Source organism: Archocentrus centrarchus, chromosome 5, assembly GCF_007364275.1.
Source record: "Archocentrus centrarchus isolate MPI-CPG fArcCen1 chromosome 5, fArcCen1, whole genome shotgun sequence".
In the NCBI taxonomy this organism is placed as follows: Eukaryota; Metazoa; Chordata; class Actinopteri; order Cichliformes; family Cichlidae; genus Archocentrus; species Archocentrus centrarchus.
In genome coordinates this window covers 13667461-13685524 of record NC_044350.1, presented here as the reverse complement: position 1 = coordinate 13685524, position 18064 = coordinate 13667461, and the positions used below count along the sequence as shown (strand labels likewise).

The 18064-nt window shown below is 38.3% G+C and overlaps 1 protein-coding gene across 1 annotated transcript in view; it reads right to left on the bottom strand.

Annotated features, from left to right (window-relative positions):
- The window catches only part of cpne5b (copine Vb), a 130836-nt gene that overhangs the window by 38617 nt on the left and 74155 nt on the right, over window positions 1-18064 (bottom strand). Inside the window, exon 7 of the mRNA XM_030729135.1 lies at window positions 9946-10009. Within this exon, the coding sequence (XP_030584995.1) occupies window positions 9946-10009 (64 nt within the window). The remainder of the gene's footprint in view (window positions 1-9945; window positions 10010-18064) is intronic.

Sequence of the window (18064 nt, the reverse complement as noted above, 5' to 3'; positions counted from 1 at the left end):
GACATGTGAAAATGAAACCATTTGAGCCAAACATGCAGGTCTTAGACGCCACTACTTGGTTTTGGTTTTCATCCTTTCTTGTTTACACAGCCGGATAAAATCAGACTTTGACCTATAACATCACCTGGATTACAGACATGTAAACAGAACAAATGCAAATAAAAACACTTTTATTGTAATTTAATAAAAACATTTGCATTGAACTGTAGTGTTATTTCTGGCAGTTAACCAGTTAATGGAATTCTTATTCTTATACCCTGGCATATCTCTATGAGAAATTAACTGTGAGGGTGACCTACGGCTATTGTGGATAAACAAAGACCACAAAAAAAAAAAAAAAAAAGCATTATATACCACGAATAAATCAGAGGCCAGCAGCGGATGCCATGAGAATAATTCTTACTGCAAAACAGCTTGTATTCTTCATCTGTAGTTCACCCACTTTCTCTAACAAATGGGCCTGATTTTGCATTTTCTCCCACTGCTGTTCATCATGAAATGTGGTGCTTTTTAAAGCTCCAAATATAAATCACTTGTCTGCTGTTGAGGTTTGTAGTACTTTACTACTACCCCTGCATGTTCAGGGCTCTGCCAGTGTGCAGAGATAGGGCTTGACAGAGATGGGGCCTGACTGATCTCTGGCACATGAGCTGTAGCTAATCTCTGAAACACAGTGGGTTCATTACAGTACATTTAGATGCTCTAACAGTAGATTGCTGTTGTTGTCAGAGCCTGAGGCCTTCCACTGGGCAGCCATGGCGCCACTAATGATAGCTTAATAGCTTTTTAATGTTGCAGCTTGCACCTCATGTTTGGCTGCGTGCCAAGTGGCAAATCAGCAAAAGAATGTGTGTGAGATTGCAACTGTGACAGACCCTGTTTAAGAGTGAGAGCTTGAGTGTTTTTATACACAAATGCATTTTAATTCCTGTATGCATGTTGCTGCAGTGTCCTCTCAGTATTTTTTATCAGACACAGCCAGGCACGGCGCAGCACACTCAAGAAAACATCACATCCATTCCAGCAGCCAGAGAGGAACTTTATCTGTATTCTGCCCTTACCACGAGGACACGTGCACACTACATGACTGGCGTTTGACACAGACCTCCTACACTGAGCTCACTCGCTCGCTCACTCACTTTCATTCTCTTAAAGACAGTCTTTTAATCCTCAGGGAGACTGTGGACTCCCACACTGCTTACTGATTGATGCACAAGCATATGAATACATGTGAACATGTGAGGTAGATTTTTTTTTTTTTTGCTGTAGCTAAACAGATTTCATTTCATCTCTGTGTTCTTTCTTTCATCCCCTCCCTGGATACTCCATGAATATTTTCTATTTCAACAAGTGCCTGATTTCAACAAGTTTCTTACTGCTCTTGAAACTGTTCGAGCCCTAGGTTCAAACGGCACTGGGCTGCAGCACACCTAAATTTTTAAAACTCAGAAGGCATATCACAGTGAAAGTGTGCCCTTGCACCTTATAAAAAATTATTAATGAACCAGCCATAGTCCTTAGGCTACAGGACTGAAATTTACATCAGTTCCAGGGCGGATCATAGTCCTGAAAGGTCACACCTTTCAGTAATTAATTCAGTATATTTCATACAAGGTGTAATCAAAAAGTACTCCCATCAAAAAACAAAAACATTAGCTTCAACTCAACCTTAAATTCAGGTGCTCCAGCTAGTATTAATCACTTTCTCTAAGTCCTGTTCTGGAAACTTCACGTTAAGATGCATATTGGATCCACTGTGTCAAAAGGGCAACCCTTTAATTTGCCCTTTAGAATTTCAAAAACACGATGAGCAAGCTACTAGCCACGCTCCTGACCTGATGTGCTAGCTTCGGGCTTGTGCACCCCAGGCTCTTCCCCTGCTGTTTGTTTCCTGGATTGCAGCCAGATGCCAAACTCTCATCAGTAGTGGCAATATTTACATGAAGGTTGTGTCACTTTCACACAGAACTTGATGTTTGCTCTCTCCACAAGTTTGAGATCCCATGGTGAAATTGCTAATGTGCAGGTGCCAGTAGTCAAATAATACCTCCAGGGTGTGTTCTAAAAACAGCTGGAGTGGTGGAAGCAGTGCAGATGTCCACAAGGAGACAACTATGAAGGAAATACTGGACTAAATATTTGGCTGCTATTGCCTGTGAGGAAGGTATTGCCCCAAATTTGTCCCCTGCCTCCCTCACAGATTTTGAATCTGTGCCCAGTAAAATAAATAAATAAATAATACCCATACAAAAACAAAGACTGAAATAGCAAATATTAACCCTCAACAGAGGCTGAATCTTCTGTGTCAACAACACCAGCAACGGTGTGCTAAAGATATGGTCCTGATAAATTTTAAACTATTCCCAGAAATCCAGTTAAAACTGCAGAGTGGGATGTGCAGTATTTATTTTACACATCTGCTACAGCAGATCGACAGCAAGCGCTCTAGCAATTTAGCAGTTGTTCAGTCCTGAAGGAGTTTCAGGGATCCAGCTGCAACCTGACAATTTGGGTTTATCTAACCCTCAGTAAAGGCCTCTAAATATAGCTGAAGTCGCCTCACAACCAATACAGACAATGTCATATTGACCACAGCATCTTTAGACCATCTATATTTAATAAAACATTCAACAATAAATACACAGCCTATTGTCATCATTTCTTTTACTGTGCTATCACTATAAATGTTAAGGTAAAGTAATAGCAGTCTATCATTAGACATACAAGCGTGTGTGTATGTGTGGGTGTGTGTTCAGCACGATCACACTTTATGATTTCTGAACTTCAACATTTTTTTTTTTTGGTAGCATTGCTGCTTTGAGTCAGCAAGTAAGGACACACCGAATCTCCGTGGAGTTGATAGGCACATAAAAGCATTTATGATGACGGCACGTGTTGAGGACATTAAATATGCATCTGCTCCTGCCTCATTAACACTCTGTGCCACAAGCACACGCTCTTGCACTCCTGCTTTGTGATCAACAACCCTTTGCTAATATGCAGAGAATCGCAGTATCAATATTTAAATAGAGGGGCGAGACTAGGTAGAGACACATTCACAGCTTCGGGGGAATATTTTGTGTCAGAGCGCAAAGAGTTACTGATGCAATAATTAAAGTTGGCAAACATATACTATAAACTAATTCATTAGAAACACATAGGCCTGAAGTAGTGTTAGCTAGGGTGTTCCTGACTCAGGGGTTTATTGCGGGAAAAACTCAATGCCAAAGGTGAGATGAGAAAAGGGGGAGAAATGTAGCAAATCAATTAAAAGCCAAAGTGATGAGTTTGAGGGGAAATAGTGAAGGAAAGGTGGACTTAAGAAGATACAAAGTATACCCTGCTGTTAGCATGGTTGATGCATGGAATTTATGATCACTAACATACATGATCATATTGATTGCCCAATCACTATAAACTGTACCAGTGATTCCAAAAATAGGTCATTCCTTTCCTCGGTTTCTTTCCCCTTTTCTTGTTTTCTTTATTGCCACAACAAATCCAAATTTGTCATCTATGTTTTCATGATGTTTTGTAGAATTTAATAAGTTTACCAAACAGTGTACATGAGGAAAATTATGCAGCAGCAATTTCTGCTCCGCACACAAAGCATCTTCTAATCACCCCATTCCCAGCTGCTCCAGGTTTTTTTCCTTTCTACTTTTTGTACTGTATTTTCTATTTCCTATTTGTTCTCTGCTCACACTGAGAGAAAACCTGTTCCAGTTTGCCCCGCACCAAATGTTCTGAATCCTGCCCTTCAGATGTATTGCACAGTCTGAAGTGGAATTTAGAGGCATCAAAGAAGATTTAAAAAAAAAATGGAAACACAGCAAGTGAGGCAAACAGACGAGGAGCTGCTATTTGGATTTGGGAAACAGCTCTGCTCAGATGAGAATGTTTCGTCCTCATCAAAAATTTTCGATTCTCCAGATGACGGAAAGATAGAATCAAAAAAGAAAAAGTGTCATATATATATATATATATATATATATATTGGGCCTGTCGGAAAGAAATTAGGTTCCTGGCTGCTACACATGCAAAGGGTAAACATCTGTACCCTTAGTAAGAAAACTTCTCCACTGGCTGTTTTGGTCAAACACACAGATGGCAAAATAGTCAGGCAGGCAGTTACATTTGTGCAATTAAAGCAAAATGAAAATCCTCTTGGGGTTGTATCAGCTTTTAATGTGATGGAAGTTTCTCTTAAAGCAACAGCAAATGCAGAGATGCTGGAGGCAAAATCAAACTTCTCTGCTCCCATTTTGTGAACAAAGAGTTGCCACATGAACAGGTCTGAAATCGCCTTATTGCAAGTGGGATTCAGTGATACTGTATATTTACTGCACTTTTGGAAGAGAACGGGTGGTCTGTGTTGCCCTTTCAAAACTGTATGGAAGCAAATTGCGCACACTATCGAGTGAAAATACCCCTGCTCGAATGGGAGGGGGAGTGGCAATGTTGTCGGAAATCCTGCAGGATTTAGGATTTAAAACAGACCGCCACAGACCCCCGAAACATTTGAAGCCGTAACCACCCCCGCAAATTAGTTGCTTCGGGTGTGTTGATAGTGTCAGCAAGTGGGTGTTAATCAAATTTATGTGACCTAATATTTCTAGATTCACTGTGTTTGGATAGCTGCAAGAACTTTTAATAACCAGTACTAGGAGTTGGTGAAGTGTTTCAGTATACTCAAATTGATTACTTTGCTGCATGGCTCATAAACTTGATTAAATAGGAGAGCAACCTTGTCTTTAATTGGTAGCTCTGTTTCATAAGCTCTCATGGTATTTTGTCCATATGGTTCAGATTTATCAAAGTCAATCTGTTGTGGAAATCAGTGAATAAATAATCAGAAATATTTTAACCATGGCTGCATGGTTTGTTTGTTTATTTATATATTATGGGGGGCATTACGATGAATAATAAATTAATTGAATCCAATAAATGTGTCAGGTAGATAGAGCAGGGTGATACAACATGGAACATTTGCAATACCTATTTTCTTTTTTTATCTCAAAGTTAAATGTCAAGACATGTAGCTTCAGAGAAAATGTTAATAATGGGTAAAAGAAATTAGCCTTGATTTCAAATGAGAAGTGAACCACGGTCCAAGCACATTAAAGAACACAGAGCACTACACTGAATCCACCTTTAAGACCAAGACCCCTTTCTTTACTCTATAGGGTTAATGATGTCAACAATGAAAACCAATGTCACTTGTACCATAAGATCTAGAGATTATAGACTAATTGCAGCTGTAGTCAAATGTAAACAGGGATGCTTCAGTGGGTCAGCATTCATTTATCAGTCATTTCTTTGGCCTAAGCCTGCTCTGGTCTATGGCATCACCAACAGAAGGGTGAAGAAATATTTTTTTCACTCTTAAATACCTTGGCTTTTTTTTAAAGGCTTTTAACGCAGTGATTCATTTCCACATGCTGAGTAAGAATCACCAAGTTACTGATGGCATCTGCAAATATTATTCCAACCTGGTAACTCATAATAGTAATTATGTTGTGGCAGTAGGTCTGACTAAAGAAAGCTTATAATATGCAAGAATTCCACCCTTAAATACACACTGAAATTAAGATTGCAACACACTAGATAGGAAACTCAAACATTCTGATATGATAGCCTACTGACTATAAATCCAGATGTTCACTCTACATGCTTAGGTTGCAAGATGTGTACATTAAAAATCCCAATTTAGCCCTTTACGGTTTATCCAACATGGCAATAATGTGAATAGCATCAGCTTAGGTTCAGACTCTATGCACACAGCCCCTAGACAGCATCCTAAATGTACTTGCACTTCTTTTAAAATGTATTTCCATATTAGAGCTACAGCAACTATGGTGATACACTGTGGAGCTTTTCAAAGATACTTGATATTTGCAGTACTTTCATCTTTTACTGTTGTTGCAGCACTTTACATATGTAAATAAGGCTGATAAAATTTAATCATTTATGCGAATAGATGTATTAAAACTTCCTGCTGCAGACTACGTAAGCAAAAAGGCTTAAAAACACTGGACCATCACATACTTGTTTCGACTGGGACTACATCATAAATAGAAACTGGTAATAACGCCAGTTCATTAATACTTAATGCATGTTAACCTCTTAAATCTTACCAGACCCACCAGCGAGGCTATCATTATAAACTCATGTTCACAAAACCCACAAACTGTACTTCGGTCAAGACTTGGTTGTCTCTCCAGACATGGTGAAGAAGGTAAGTGATATACAGCAGAGTTTGTAAGTTGTTTGGTTTTTTTAGGTTTAGTTACAGTATACAGTATAGTATTCAACACCTTTAGAGTATTTTATTATGAAAAAGTATCTTGTCTGTGGCTGAAAACAGTGCTCTAAGAGTGGTGAGTGTTATATAGTAAAAATAATATAGTCATAGTTCTTTAATTCTGTGTTTCGGGGAAGCACTCTGTAGTGGCTGTTTTGATAAGTGCTACACAAATAAACTTTATTATTGCTGTTATTGACTAAAGGCTAGTGTAGTGCTTTACACATTTGCCTAACAATCAAAGAGCCCTGGTTCAATACCAGGAGGAGACACAATTCCTTTGGGGGTTGTATCAGAAAAGGGCATCCTGTGTAAAAAAAAAAATTGAATATGCAGCACTATATAGTTGCTGTGGTGAACCCTTGTGACTGTGGGAGTAGCTTTAGTATAGTTATTGACTGTAATAAAGTGAGCTAAGAGTGTCTGTAATGCTCTGTAGGATTAGTTCACAATTAATGGATTTTCTTTGGTAGCATTTTCTATTAATAGTGAGGTAAACAAGAAGGTCATAATATGGAAGTATCAAGTTATTTCCACTTAATTACCAAAGTAATATAAAAGTAATAAAAGTATTAAGAAACTACCACATGCATTTTGCAGCCCTTATTGCTGGTTATTACATAGAAATTACCACAAGTCCTTCCATGTAATAAACCATAACATTCAACATAATATTGTCAGTTTTACCTCCAAACAAAGAATAAAGCTGGAAAGACAAAGATTAAATCTAGTAATATAATATTGTAATTTTAGTCTAATATGTTCAAAAACTATTAAACACTATTACCTCATTATTATAAGGTTACGACAGTGTGTAAGTCAATGTGTAAAAATTTGAATGCACAGATATTACCATTTTATTGCTAGCAGGCTGTTATATTGTTACCAGTGTATTACTATACTATTACTATTTGCTTTTGCCTCATAGGTTCACACGTTTCCACATTATTATCCCGAGTCTCTGGCCAGTTATTAACCAGTTACATAAAGTTCAATGCAATATTATTCAGGCATAACCACTGTTCATACAAGATAATTACTTGGATTTTACTTTGGCATTTAAGTGGTAATAACTTGCTATTTCCACCTTACTACCCTACTATACCACATCATTACCAAGCTGTAATAAAAAGCGCTACCAATATTTTTACATTGGGTCATTTACTACAAGTGACCCCTTTCACATAGAAATCTGAGCCTTTGCAGGTGACCTAAAATGTAACAAAACATTTTTTGAATGATTCTGATATGAGTCCTAAAGCAGGTGGTGAACACGTGTGTGAAAGAGACAGTTCACACACGTGTGTATGTGTGTGTTTGTATGTGACGATCCCACAGGCTGCAGGGGACAAGGTCAGGCAGGCTGGTGTTTTAATTAATCATCACTCAGTCTCACACTATCATCAGCCAAGCAGTTTTTATAGCTAAGAGCTGGTATACACCGGGCGTGAAATAGTCCTATATTGATTCATTTCAGTGCCTTTGTGACTGTCTCTATCTGTTTGATTCTGTCTTTTTCTCTCATCTAGACACACTTGTGTGCACACTGAAATGTCTGTTTCATCATCTTATCACAGCTCGTTTGATCTTTCATTTTCATTGAGCCATTTTTTCTTTCCCTTTCACTCTCTCTATGTTATTCCGTTTCTCTTTGGACTGCTTCTTGCATTCACTTGCTCCTGTTTTAATCTGCATGCCGGGACCCCAGTGAACCATTTAAAATCTGTATGGCAAAGTTGGCTGAGGAGGCATTCAACATTCACCACATCATGTTCTCGGGTCCTTTCATTAGAGAGCAGGTCAGTGCACAGTGTGTAACACCAAGCTGCCATGTGTGTGTGTGTGTGTGTGTGTGTGTGTGTGTGTGTGTGTGTGTGTGTGTGTGTGTGTGTGTGTGTGTTGACGTGTGATAGATTATTTTTAATACATTTTTATACAGATGGGTAGATGTGCATATATCCAGACTGATACACAAACAGTAGAGCTGCAACAATTACTTGATTAGCTGGTCATCAGAAAATAATCAGCAGTGTTTTCATTGCTGACTAATTGGGGCTCAAGCAGTGAAGCTGCATAGGTGCCATACTGATTTCTAACTTTTCCTTTACATCTTCAACATCTTTCTCCCATGGCTGCCTGTAGGTCTGTAAAGAAGAGAGGTGAAATGTAGTACAATGACTGGGATCCCTGAATCTTTCTACTAAGTCATATGTTTACACACATTGAGAATTCTAGCACCACCACTGGGTATGGTGAACCATCCAACCATCCATTTTCTTCTACTTTTCCAATTTGGGGGTTGTGGTGGGGGCTGGAGCCTTCACCTGCTGTCATACAGTGAGAGGTGGGGTACACCCTGAACAGTCTGTCTGTCACAAGGCCAGCCCATAGAGACAGACAACCATGCACGCTCATATTCATACCTACAGCCGATTTACAACCTCCTGGCCGGTAGGTTCAAACCCAGTACCTTCTTGCTGTGAGGCGACAGTGCTAATCACTGCACCATGGTGCCACCCATCTTTTTAGCCATATGCTCAATTTTACAAAATTAACAAAATTAGGTATTTTCTGCTGTTTTAGATTTTATAAGAAATCTTACTCTCTTTTTTTTTCTTGAGGCAACATTTTTTTTCAAGTTCTGGATCCAGTGCATTATACAGTATTATACAGTACGCTGATTTTAAATTCATAACAGTCAAAGTCCAAAGCAAAACCTGGCAAAGAATCTATAAAAAAAACAAAAAAAAAAGGTACGTGTACTTAAGGCCACAGTTTGAGAAAGCATTTTTGAGACATATTAACTATTCATGTAATAATTTATACAACGACCATATTGTAGAAATAGTAAGAAAGATTGCTGACATTAAAAATAACCATATACAGTAGATATGTAGGGAGGAACAAAGACACATATAGAGGCAATCTAAATGCATACAAAGATGGATAGTGAGGAAATAGGAAGATGCATGAGGCTGGTTAAAACTAATAAATTTGATCAATTCCAATGTAATACTTGTGTTTTGGTACTTTTATCAAATAAATATGCATTTTCCTAGAACTCACCATGAAGAATAAGTGTGTAAGTAGACAGCTTCCTTTTTTCTTTTAAAAATATGTACAGAAATATTTTTCCTTAGTTTTTCACATATCTGAGTTGTTGGAAAACTGCCCACACTAACATCATACAAACAGAAGAAAACCTCATTTACTGCGAAGTTTCTCTTCATAGAAACAAGCCCAACTGCTCAGCACATAATATTACTTCAAGCTGCCTGTAAGGCAGCCATATGAGCAGGTGACAAGTATTCTACAGATTTAGCAAAGTGTTTAAATATCAAAATCTCAAATCAAGAGCATGACCTTCTGCACAGGTAGATATAATCAACATGCTATTGGCATTGGTCGTTGAAATTATTCAAAAGGGGCCAATAAAAACCTTTTTACAAATATTTTGGGGTTATTTCACAAAGTGGACTAAAGGATTTTTCTGTAAGTGCTTGCCCGTATTTCTTTTTGTCCCTTCCAGCTCCCATCCTGCTCTATCCACTTTATGTGTGACGTCTGTTTAACCAGGCTTTGCTAGCAGATGTTTACTTGCTAATATGTGTTTGGCAGGGGGATTATTATGGTTTACTCACTCGACAGTTGCTCAGCTCCTCTGCAGTCAGGATAATAGTGCCACATTTCTTTCCTGGAATCCCTCTGTGAAAGGAAACCAAAAAAAACAATAAAAGCTTAACAGAATTTAAAGGAATGCACATCTTTTTTTCCCCCGTTGCCACTTATCGACCTTTAATTGATCAGTGAGGAGAATCAAGGCTAATTTATGCATTTTCTAAGTCTCAACAAGTCCTGAACAACAAACTAGCCAGCTGGTGTAGATTATCTCCACATTTATATCAAGTCTAACACATATTTTCTTATTTTTTGTTTGCCTCTGATGATTTTAAGCAGGCATATGTTTCATGGCCAGTCCTGTTTGGAGAGATTTATAAATATGTGTTTATGTGACAGTTTTATATTTCTTAACTAATTAATCATGTGTTATATGGAAAAACCACACAGATTTGTTGAGCTTTTAGGCTGGCCAGCATGTTGTGATTGGGTGGCAGAGATGAGTTCTGGTTGTGTTTGATTGGATTTTGGTTTGTTTTCTCTGACTTTCTAATCAGCACATCACAGCATGTTGCTTATTTCTAAGTATCTCACATAGAGACAATCACCGATGCTTTAATTTCCTTTCACCGTGACTTTATTATTAGAGTTATTAATAAGTTGTAGTGACAAATCAATCCATCATTTCGTCACCTGTTCGGAACAAAAGAGGCACAGCTTTAAACAGAGGGATAAAGAGCCGATAGTCAAGCAAACAAACACCAAAATACCCACTGGGTAAACATATATTTTTCTTTATGTTGTCACATAATTGATTGATGCTTTGCTTAAAGCCAAAATAACTAACAGCAGTATCTTTGGATTATGACATACTCTGCTTTGCTGTGTTATAATGTTATGTAGATTGAGGTTATGTGCTAATTGACATGCTTCTAATCCATTTTCATCGAATCTCAATTTCAAAGAAAAAAAAGAGCTTGGCAAGATTGTGAAAATCTGTAAGGCCATCAAAGGCTCAACCCCCTTGTCTCGCTTATTACACTCAACTCAAAGACAGCGTAGAGAGGCTATGGTCCATTTCTTTGAAGCCTACACATTTTTTTCTCTTTGTATTACATGAGTGTTTTTTTGGTTAGGTCTTTTTCCTTACTTGATGCAGTTCTATTTTATAGAAAGAGCATATAATTGCCTTAGCAAAGTACCAGGCAAAAGCTGTTGCCTTTCTACATGAGAATGAAAAATAAATCCAATCAGAACTACCCTAGAAGGCTAGAGCTGGTGAACTAACCTCAGCACTACTTACTCCCTCCAAGTATTTCATTCTCCGGATGGTGCGTTATTTCATTCAGGTCCCTTAGAGGGGTTTATATATTGCTGTGGATTTACTTCAGCCTTGTGAGCAAATCCACATGACTGTGACAACTCCATTAATCAAATAATTTTACAAAAATCTGGTACTCATATTAGACTCAGGGCCACTTGCATGTGGTAGAAGTCATCATTGTTGGTGTCACGCTGACCTCTTAATCCTTTCTGCAGCACAGAACTCTGCACTAGTGTTCAAGCAAGAGAAACCCCCATTAATCACCTCGCTTCACTGATCCCTGTTAGCTAAAGATTGAGATACAAACTTCTTTTTGTCTGGAAATCATTAAATGGTCTTGCCCCAGCTAACATTGCTGAACATGCTGTCAGAGACCTGAAATTCTCTGCCCCTCCAGTAGATTTGGGTCTTTGGGATTTTCTCAGTGCAAACTAGCTTTAATTGTGCCAGATTTGTTGTTAGTCTGTGTGGAGATGTTCCTGAACGTGTGATTGGATTGTAATATCATAACCCTACTTTGGTCTCAACTGTTGTACCTTTGTGACAATGCATTAATACATCTGAGGACTCTAAAGTTTACTGTGATTAAGTTGGCACATGTTAATTGTCTGTTTTATTACCCATGTGGGCAATATTGCATTTTTTAAAGTAGCAAATAGTGTAAGGGATTAAAATTTGAATGCTCTAATGACATTATAGTCACTTACTCCCATAACAACAGTAAATTAATGAGTAATATAAGACAATCCTTGCTGAAGATAATTTGTAAAGTAATTTAACTACTTTTCTGAATGATTTATACAGCTGTGGTCAAAACGGAAACAGCTTTTATGCTGAACTCTATGCTGTCCAATGGAAAGTGATGTGGGGTGGTAGTGGTGACTGTGTGTGCATGGGGGTGTGTGTATTGGGGCTAGATTCTTCTTATTTTTAATTTATTATTATGTATTGTATTTTATTCATTCTTTTATCACTCATACTTTTATTATTTATTGTCTGAGGCACCTGGAAGGACTGCATTTTAAATTTCGTTGTGCAACTTGCGTGTACAATGACAATAAATAGATTCAGATTCAGAATTCAGATTTCATAAAAGTTAACATACACTCGTCACAGACGTGAAGTCAAGGTAATTTTGATCTTTTAATAATTTATTTGAACTGTTCTTTTTCCAGGGTGTACAGCATACATCTTTAATGACTTTAAAAAACAAGAATTAGGTGCACAAATCTGAATTATTTTAGATGTTCTCTAATCCACACAGGGTATACATACAGGCTCAAATACATACATACATACACTCAATTAAATCTTTTAATAAGTAGCGCTGAAGGTTCAACAATGTCTTTCAACTAGACAAGGCCAAGACCAGTCAACTTCTCATAAATAATAATTGAATTGAACTGGTAGTTTCTCTTTGCCAGCATAAAAGGGATTTGTTTGCAGCACTCACTGGATTGACCAATACTTTACTACTTGGGAAAGTCCAAAGAACTCAGTGAAGCTCTAAGAAGAAGAATGGTAGATTTACACAAGTTGGGAAGGTCTCTTGGAGCCATTTCTAAACAGGAACAACCCAGGAGGACCCAAACCTGCCATGAACTGGAAACTGCTGGAACACCAGCATGACTTTCCACAGTGATGTTTTACATCAGCACAGACTGTGAGGGTGCCGACCAAGAAAGAAGATCCTGATCCAAAATTGACACATTTGAGCTTGACTGAAATTTGCAGCTGCCCACATGAACAAGCCAAATGCTGTCTGGAGCAAAATTTCATGGTCAGACGAGACAATGATTGAGCTGTTTGGCCACAATGACAAGAGTTATATTTGGAGGAGTAAAGATAAGGCTTTCAAACATAAGAACACTGTACCAGCTGCCAAGCATGGTGGTGGTAGCATCATGCTTTGGGGCTGTTTTGCTCCCAGTGGATGGAAAAATGAAAAAAGAGGACTAGCGCCAAACTTCCCCTCAAATCAACAGTTAGATGGTCAAAACTTGGACACAGTTGGGTCCTCCGACAGGACAGTGATCCCAAACACACATCAAAACTGTTTTGGAATGTATAAAGCAGGCTAACATTAAGCTTCTGGAATGGCCTTCTAAAAACCCAGGCTTCAACCGTATTGAAAATTTGTATGCATGCTTAAAGCTGTGTCTGTGCCAGGAAACCAACCAATTTAAATGAACTCTACCAATTCAGCCAGAATTCTGCCAGAAGCCTGTTGATGGTTACCAAAAGCCTTTGGTTGAGGTATAACTTGCTAAGGGACATTTATCCAAATATTAGTTGGGAGTAGGGATATATATATAGCCTGTATACTTTTGATCCTGTGTGGATTAGAGAAAATTCAAAACAAATTCAAACTTGTGGGCCTAATTCGTGTTTTTGTAAAGCGATTAAAAATGTATGCTGTATAATCATTCCACCCTGGAAAAAGAACAGTTCAAAGAAATCATTAAAAGCCGAAAATTAACTTGACATTCATGCCCATGAGGAGTGTCTGTAAACATCTGACCACAGGTAACTTTCCCCCAAATGTTTATTGGGTTGTATTAGTTTGACGGTACTTTAAAGCAGGTTTAAGTTCAAGAGACCTGCTGACTTGTCACCATATAAGTTTCAGCATCCCAGAGTCCCGCTAAAAGCACATTGTATTGATCATTTTAGTGCAAACCCTGAGGGAAATATAATATAGCCACTGTGTGTTTGGCTTTTGTGAGGGCATATAGTTTGAAAAATCAGGAACCACATTAAAAATCTCTTATCCATTTAAAACCACAATTCTCCTTTGACCAGGAATACTTTTGCTTTATTTAGCATATTCTGTGATTTAGCTTCTTTTCTTTCTCACCTTTTCTGTCTGCTTTCTGTTTGCTCATTTACAAACAAGGCTTGATGTATTGATTTTCTGATGGTGCGGTCACGTTTGGTCTGCCTGAATCGTGCTTTGGATACAACAGATCCAGTTTCCAGCACCATGCACTGCCACCTTAGAAACCTTAAGTCTAGCCATCATTCGATGTCAAGAAAGCCTCTATTTGCCCAGAATAACAACGTGACTTGGAACAATTCAGTTCTGATACCATGTTTCCAGTTATAACAACGCTACTAAGCAGGCAGTGCTTTTGGAAACTTAAAGAATAGCCGTATTTACTGTATAACAGGATTACATGAAAGCATAATAAACTCTTAATGTGGTCTCAGACCCACATGAAAGACAATAAAATGTTTTGATTTTGCCAATAAATATGTTTCTGGCTACTAATTTAATTGCATATAGTTTTATTTATGCACCCTAAAATAATTAATTAGTTAAAAGGAATGATAAGGGTGTTCGATAACTATCAAAAATGTCAATGCTTGTCTGAAGCATGAGGCAGGATGAGTCACTGTTTAAAATATTTAACCAAAACTACAACCTTTCCCTAGCCCAATCAAGTGTCTTTACAGTTTAAAAATTTTTCTTTTGGATTACTGAAGAAAATCAGGAGTATAAGAATGGATTGCATCATAAATGCTATTTGTGAATGAGACCCACAATATTTTAGGCAGAGCCTGCTAAAATTTCAGCAAAAGAATGTTCTCAGGTTTTTGTACAACATACTAATGTCAAAAGACTGGACCGAGCGCTCTCCAGCTGTGTGTTTAAGTGCTGTCAGCACTGTTGTCAGGCATTTGTGTGTGTAAGTGTCCTAAGAGGCAGATGGAGGCTTTTGAACCACACTGTAAAAGACTGCCATCGATCCTCAGGTGGGGAAACCATCCTGGTTGCATTGCTGAGTGATGCAACAAAAATGTGAGTTTTTTATCATCTAAAACACACACACACACACACACACACACACACACACACACACACACACACACACACACACACACACACACACACACACACACACACACCTACTAGCTGGCACCTACTGACTGAAAAACAACAACAAAAAAGCAGCTTTCAAAAGACAAATGACACCATATCTACCTCCATTTCTATTCATTTCTTCCTTCAGCTCATATAACTAAATCAATTCCCTCTCTCAGAAATAGGCCATTAACTTGGGGCCACTGAAAGATAAAATCAACAGACAAAACAGTTTAGAATTACATGACTGGAAGTGTGCTGTGCTGACTAGTAACTACAGAGAAAAGCCACTTTAGCCACAATAAACCAGATTCCCTATTTGCTACCAGCATATAGTACTGTGCAAAAATCTTTAGTTGCCCCTCATTTCTTTATGCTTTATTTGTTGAACCACTTAATACTCACCTAAGAATCATTCAAGCATTTTAAAAAAGGCACCTAAGTCAAGGGATGAGCCAGTTGTGTATAAGCGCAACAGACAATTTAGCAAAGAACCAATTTTAAGTTGTATCTTTAGGTCAAAACACCATCATGTTACAGCACAGCACAGTTATTGGCACAGCTTCATTTTTTTAGCATGATCCCAAATGACACTGCCAGTGCAGTAAAAGCATACCTGAACAGAAAAACACACAATGGAACAGCGATCAGTCAAGGATTGGCCTCCCCAGAGCCCAGATCTCAATATTGTTGTTGAAGCAGTGAGGGATCATCTTGACAGAGAAGAGAGCAAAAGGCAGCCAGCATCCAAAGAAGAGCTTTGAATGTCCTTCAAGAAGCCTGGAGAACTATTCCTGAAGACTACTTAAAGAAATTACAAGTAAGCTGCCAAAGCGAGTTCAGGCTGTGTTGAAGAATAAAGGTGGTCTCACCAAACATTGACTTTCAATTTTTTTAGAATTTTACCAACTCTACTTTTGCTTTATATACTGTATTTCCATGTATAGTTGCACATGTTTCAGTAAATCACTGCACTGATTTCACATTTTCCTAACAAAATATAAAGAAATGGGAGATAAGTCAAGACTGTTGCACAGTACTGGATTATTAAAAAAACAAAAAAAGTGTCGTGTGCCCAGGTGGCTTAGTGGTGAAGCTGGAGACCACATGCATATACCGCCTTGCAGTGTGGGCGGTGCAGGCTCGAGTCCCGGCCTGCCACCAGCCTGCCTGTGTGGCTTCCCCCATGTCTTTCCCCCTGTTTCCTGTCTCGCTCTACTGTAGATTAAAGCTGCTGTGGCCGAAAAGAAGAAGTGTAGAAAATTCTGTCATTTCAAAATAATTGAAATGTTTTTGTCTATTGATGATAATCTTTTCTGCTTTATTTTAATACAATAATGTTATCTCTAGATATGTTTGTGCACCAGAAACAGTCTAAAGATTAATTTTCTCCAAGACTGTAAACAAAATTTTATCACAATATAACAATATCAGTTGGTGTAAAAATGCAATCTGTCTCCAGCAAATTATTTTGCTTGTTTCTTTCCATATTGTTCGTACAAAAAACCCATCCATCTCATTTCTTGTGAAATATTGAAAGAGGGAGATGAAAAATCAAATGAGATCTAATTTGCACCTTGCTATTGATTTTCAACAGCTCAGACGTGATTTATAATTTGTCTCAGTTACAGAGGAAGGTCCTCTTGAGGATGCAACACAAGAAGATGCTGCTCCCTCGTATTACTGAAAACCTGAAACAGTAATCTAATTAAGGTGTCAAGCTGGCAGCAGGTTTCTTTTTTTTTTTTCTTTTTTTTTTTGGGGGGGGGGGGGGGGGGGGGGGGGGTCTTTGAAGCGGATCTGGAAAAATTAGAAAACTTGCAGTAACTTATTGTGTTTTCTGTTTTCTTGCAAATCACAGAAGTGTGCGTGAGCACATTGCACATTGGATGGTCAACAACACGTGTTCATTTGCGTTATGGCAGAGGGCATATTATCTCTTAAAGGAAGACGTAAACTTGGAAAAGATAAAGAGCCAGACACACACTGACATGCAGTTGCACACATACACACTATTTTTATTCACGGTGGTGAGAATCTGTAATTACAGAACTCTTCAGGGAGTCAGAGACTCAAGCTAACTAACAAACCTACTGTGAATAATACAACTAAATTAATTTTGCCTGAGGGGCAGGTGAGAAGAGTAAGAAAAGAAGAAAGGGAAACCTGAAAAGGTGGAACCAATCTTTTCTCTCTTTTCTTTTCAAATTAACATGTGTCTTGATTAAGATCCAAATTGTAACTTTTTGGGGGGGGACTTGAATTCTGGTTTGTCGGTGTGTTACTGCTGCAGGGAAGAAATATATGCGATATCTTTTCTTCTCTGATCCTTTTAGTATAAAGCTCAGTAGGGGATTCGACACTGTGTGTAACGGCACAGCACGAACATGCTAACATCTCCTTTTTAACATTAAATATTAAGGAGATTTTTTTCATACACTGAAAAACTCTCCAAGTCATCATGACAAAAATGAATAAATAAATACAAATCAGACTAAGCGTGTACAATTATAATGAAAATGATATTATGTTACCACACTTATGATGATTATTTTAATATATTAACACTACACCCTGTAACAGCCAGAGCAACAGGGATGGGATATGTTGTAAGGCTGAATGATGCCCCAAGGTGGTGCTTCTTCCTTGTTGTGTGTGTTGGACTAAGAACCACTGCAGAACGCCGCTGATGCCCACCCAGCCGACATCTTGGAGCGCGAGCTCTACGTTGTGACAAGCTGATCGCGGGACGCTCTCTGTGTCTATTGTCATGTATGACCTGGCTATGTAGAGCCGTGGAGACCTGGCGTTTGATGGTCTTAAGTTCTGCCAAATAAAGGCACTGTATTCTGAATCTTGTCGGCTATATTTATGAGTTGCCCGGGCATGGCTAGTGCTAGCCCTAGCTAACGTCGCTAGTCTCTCCACCCGCACCAACCTCCTGTTACAACCC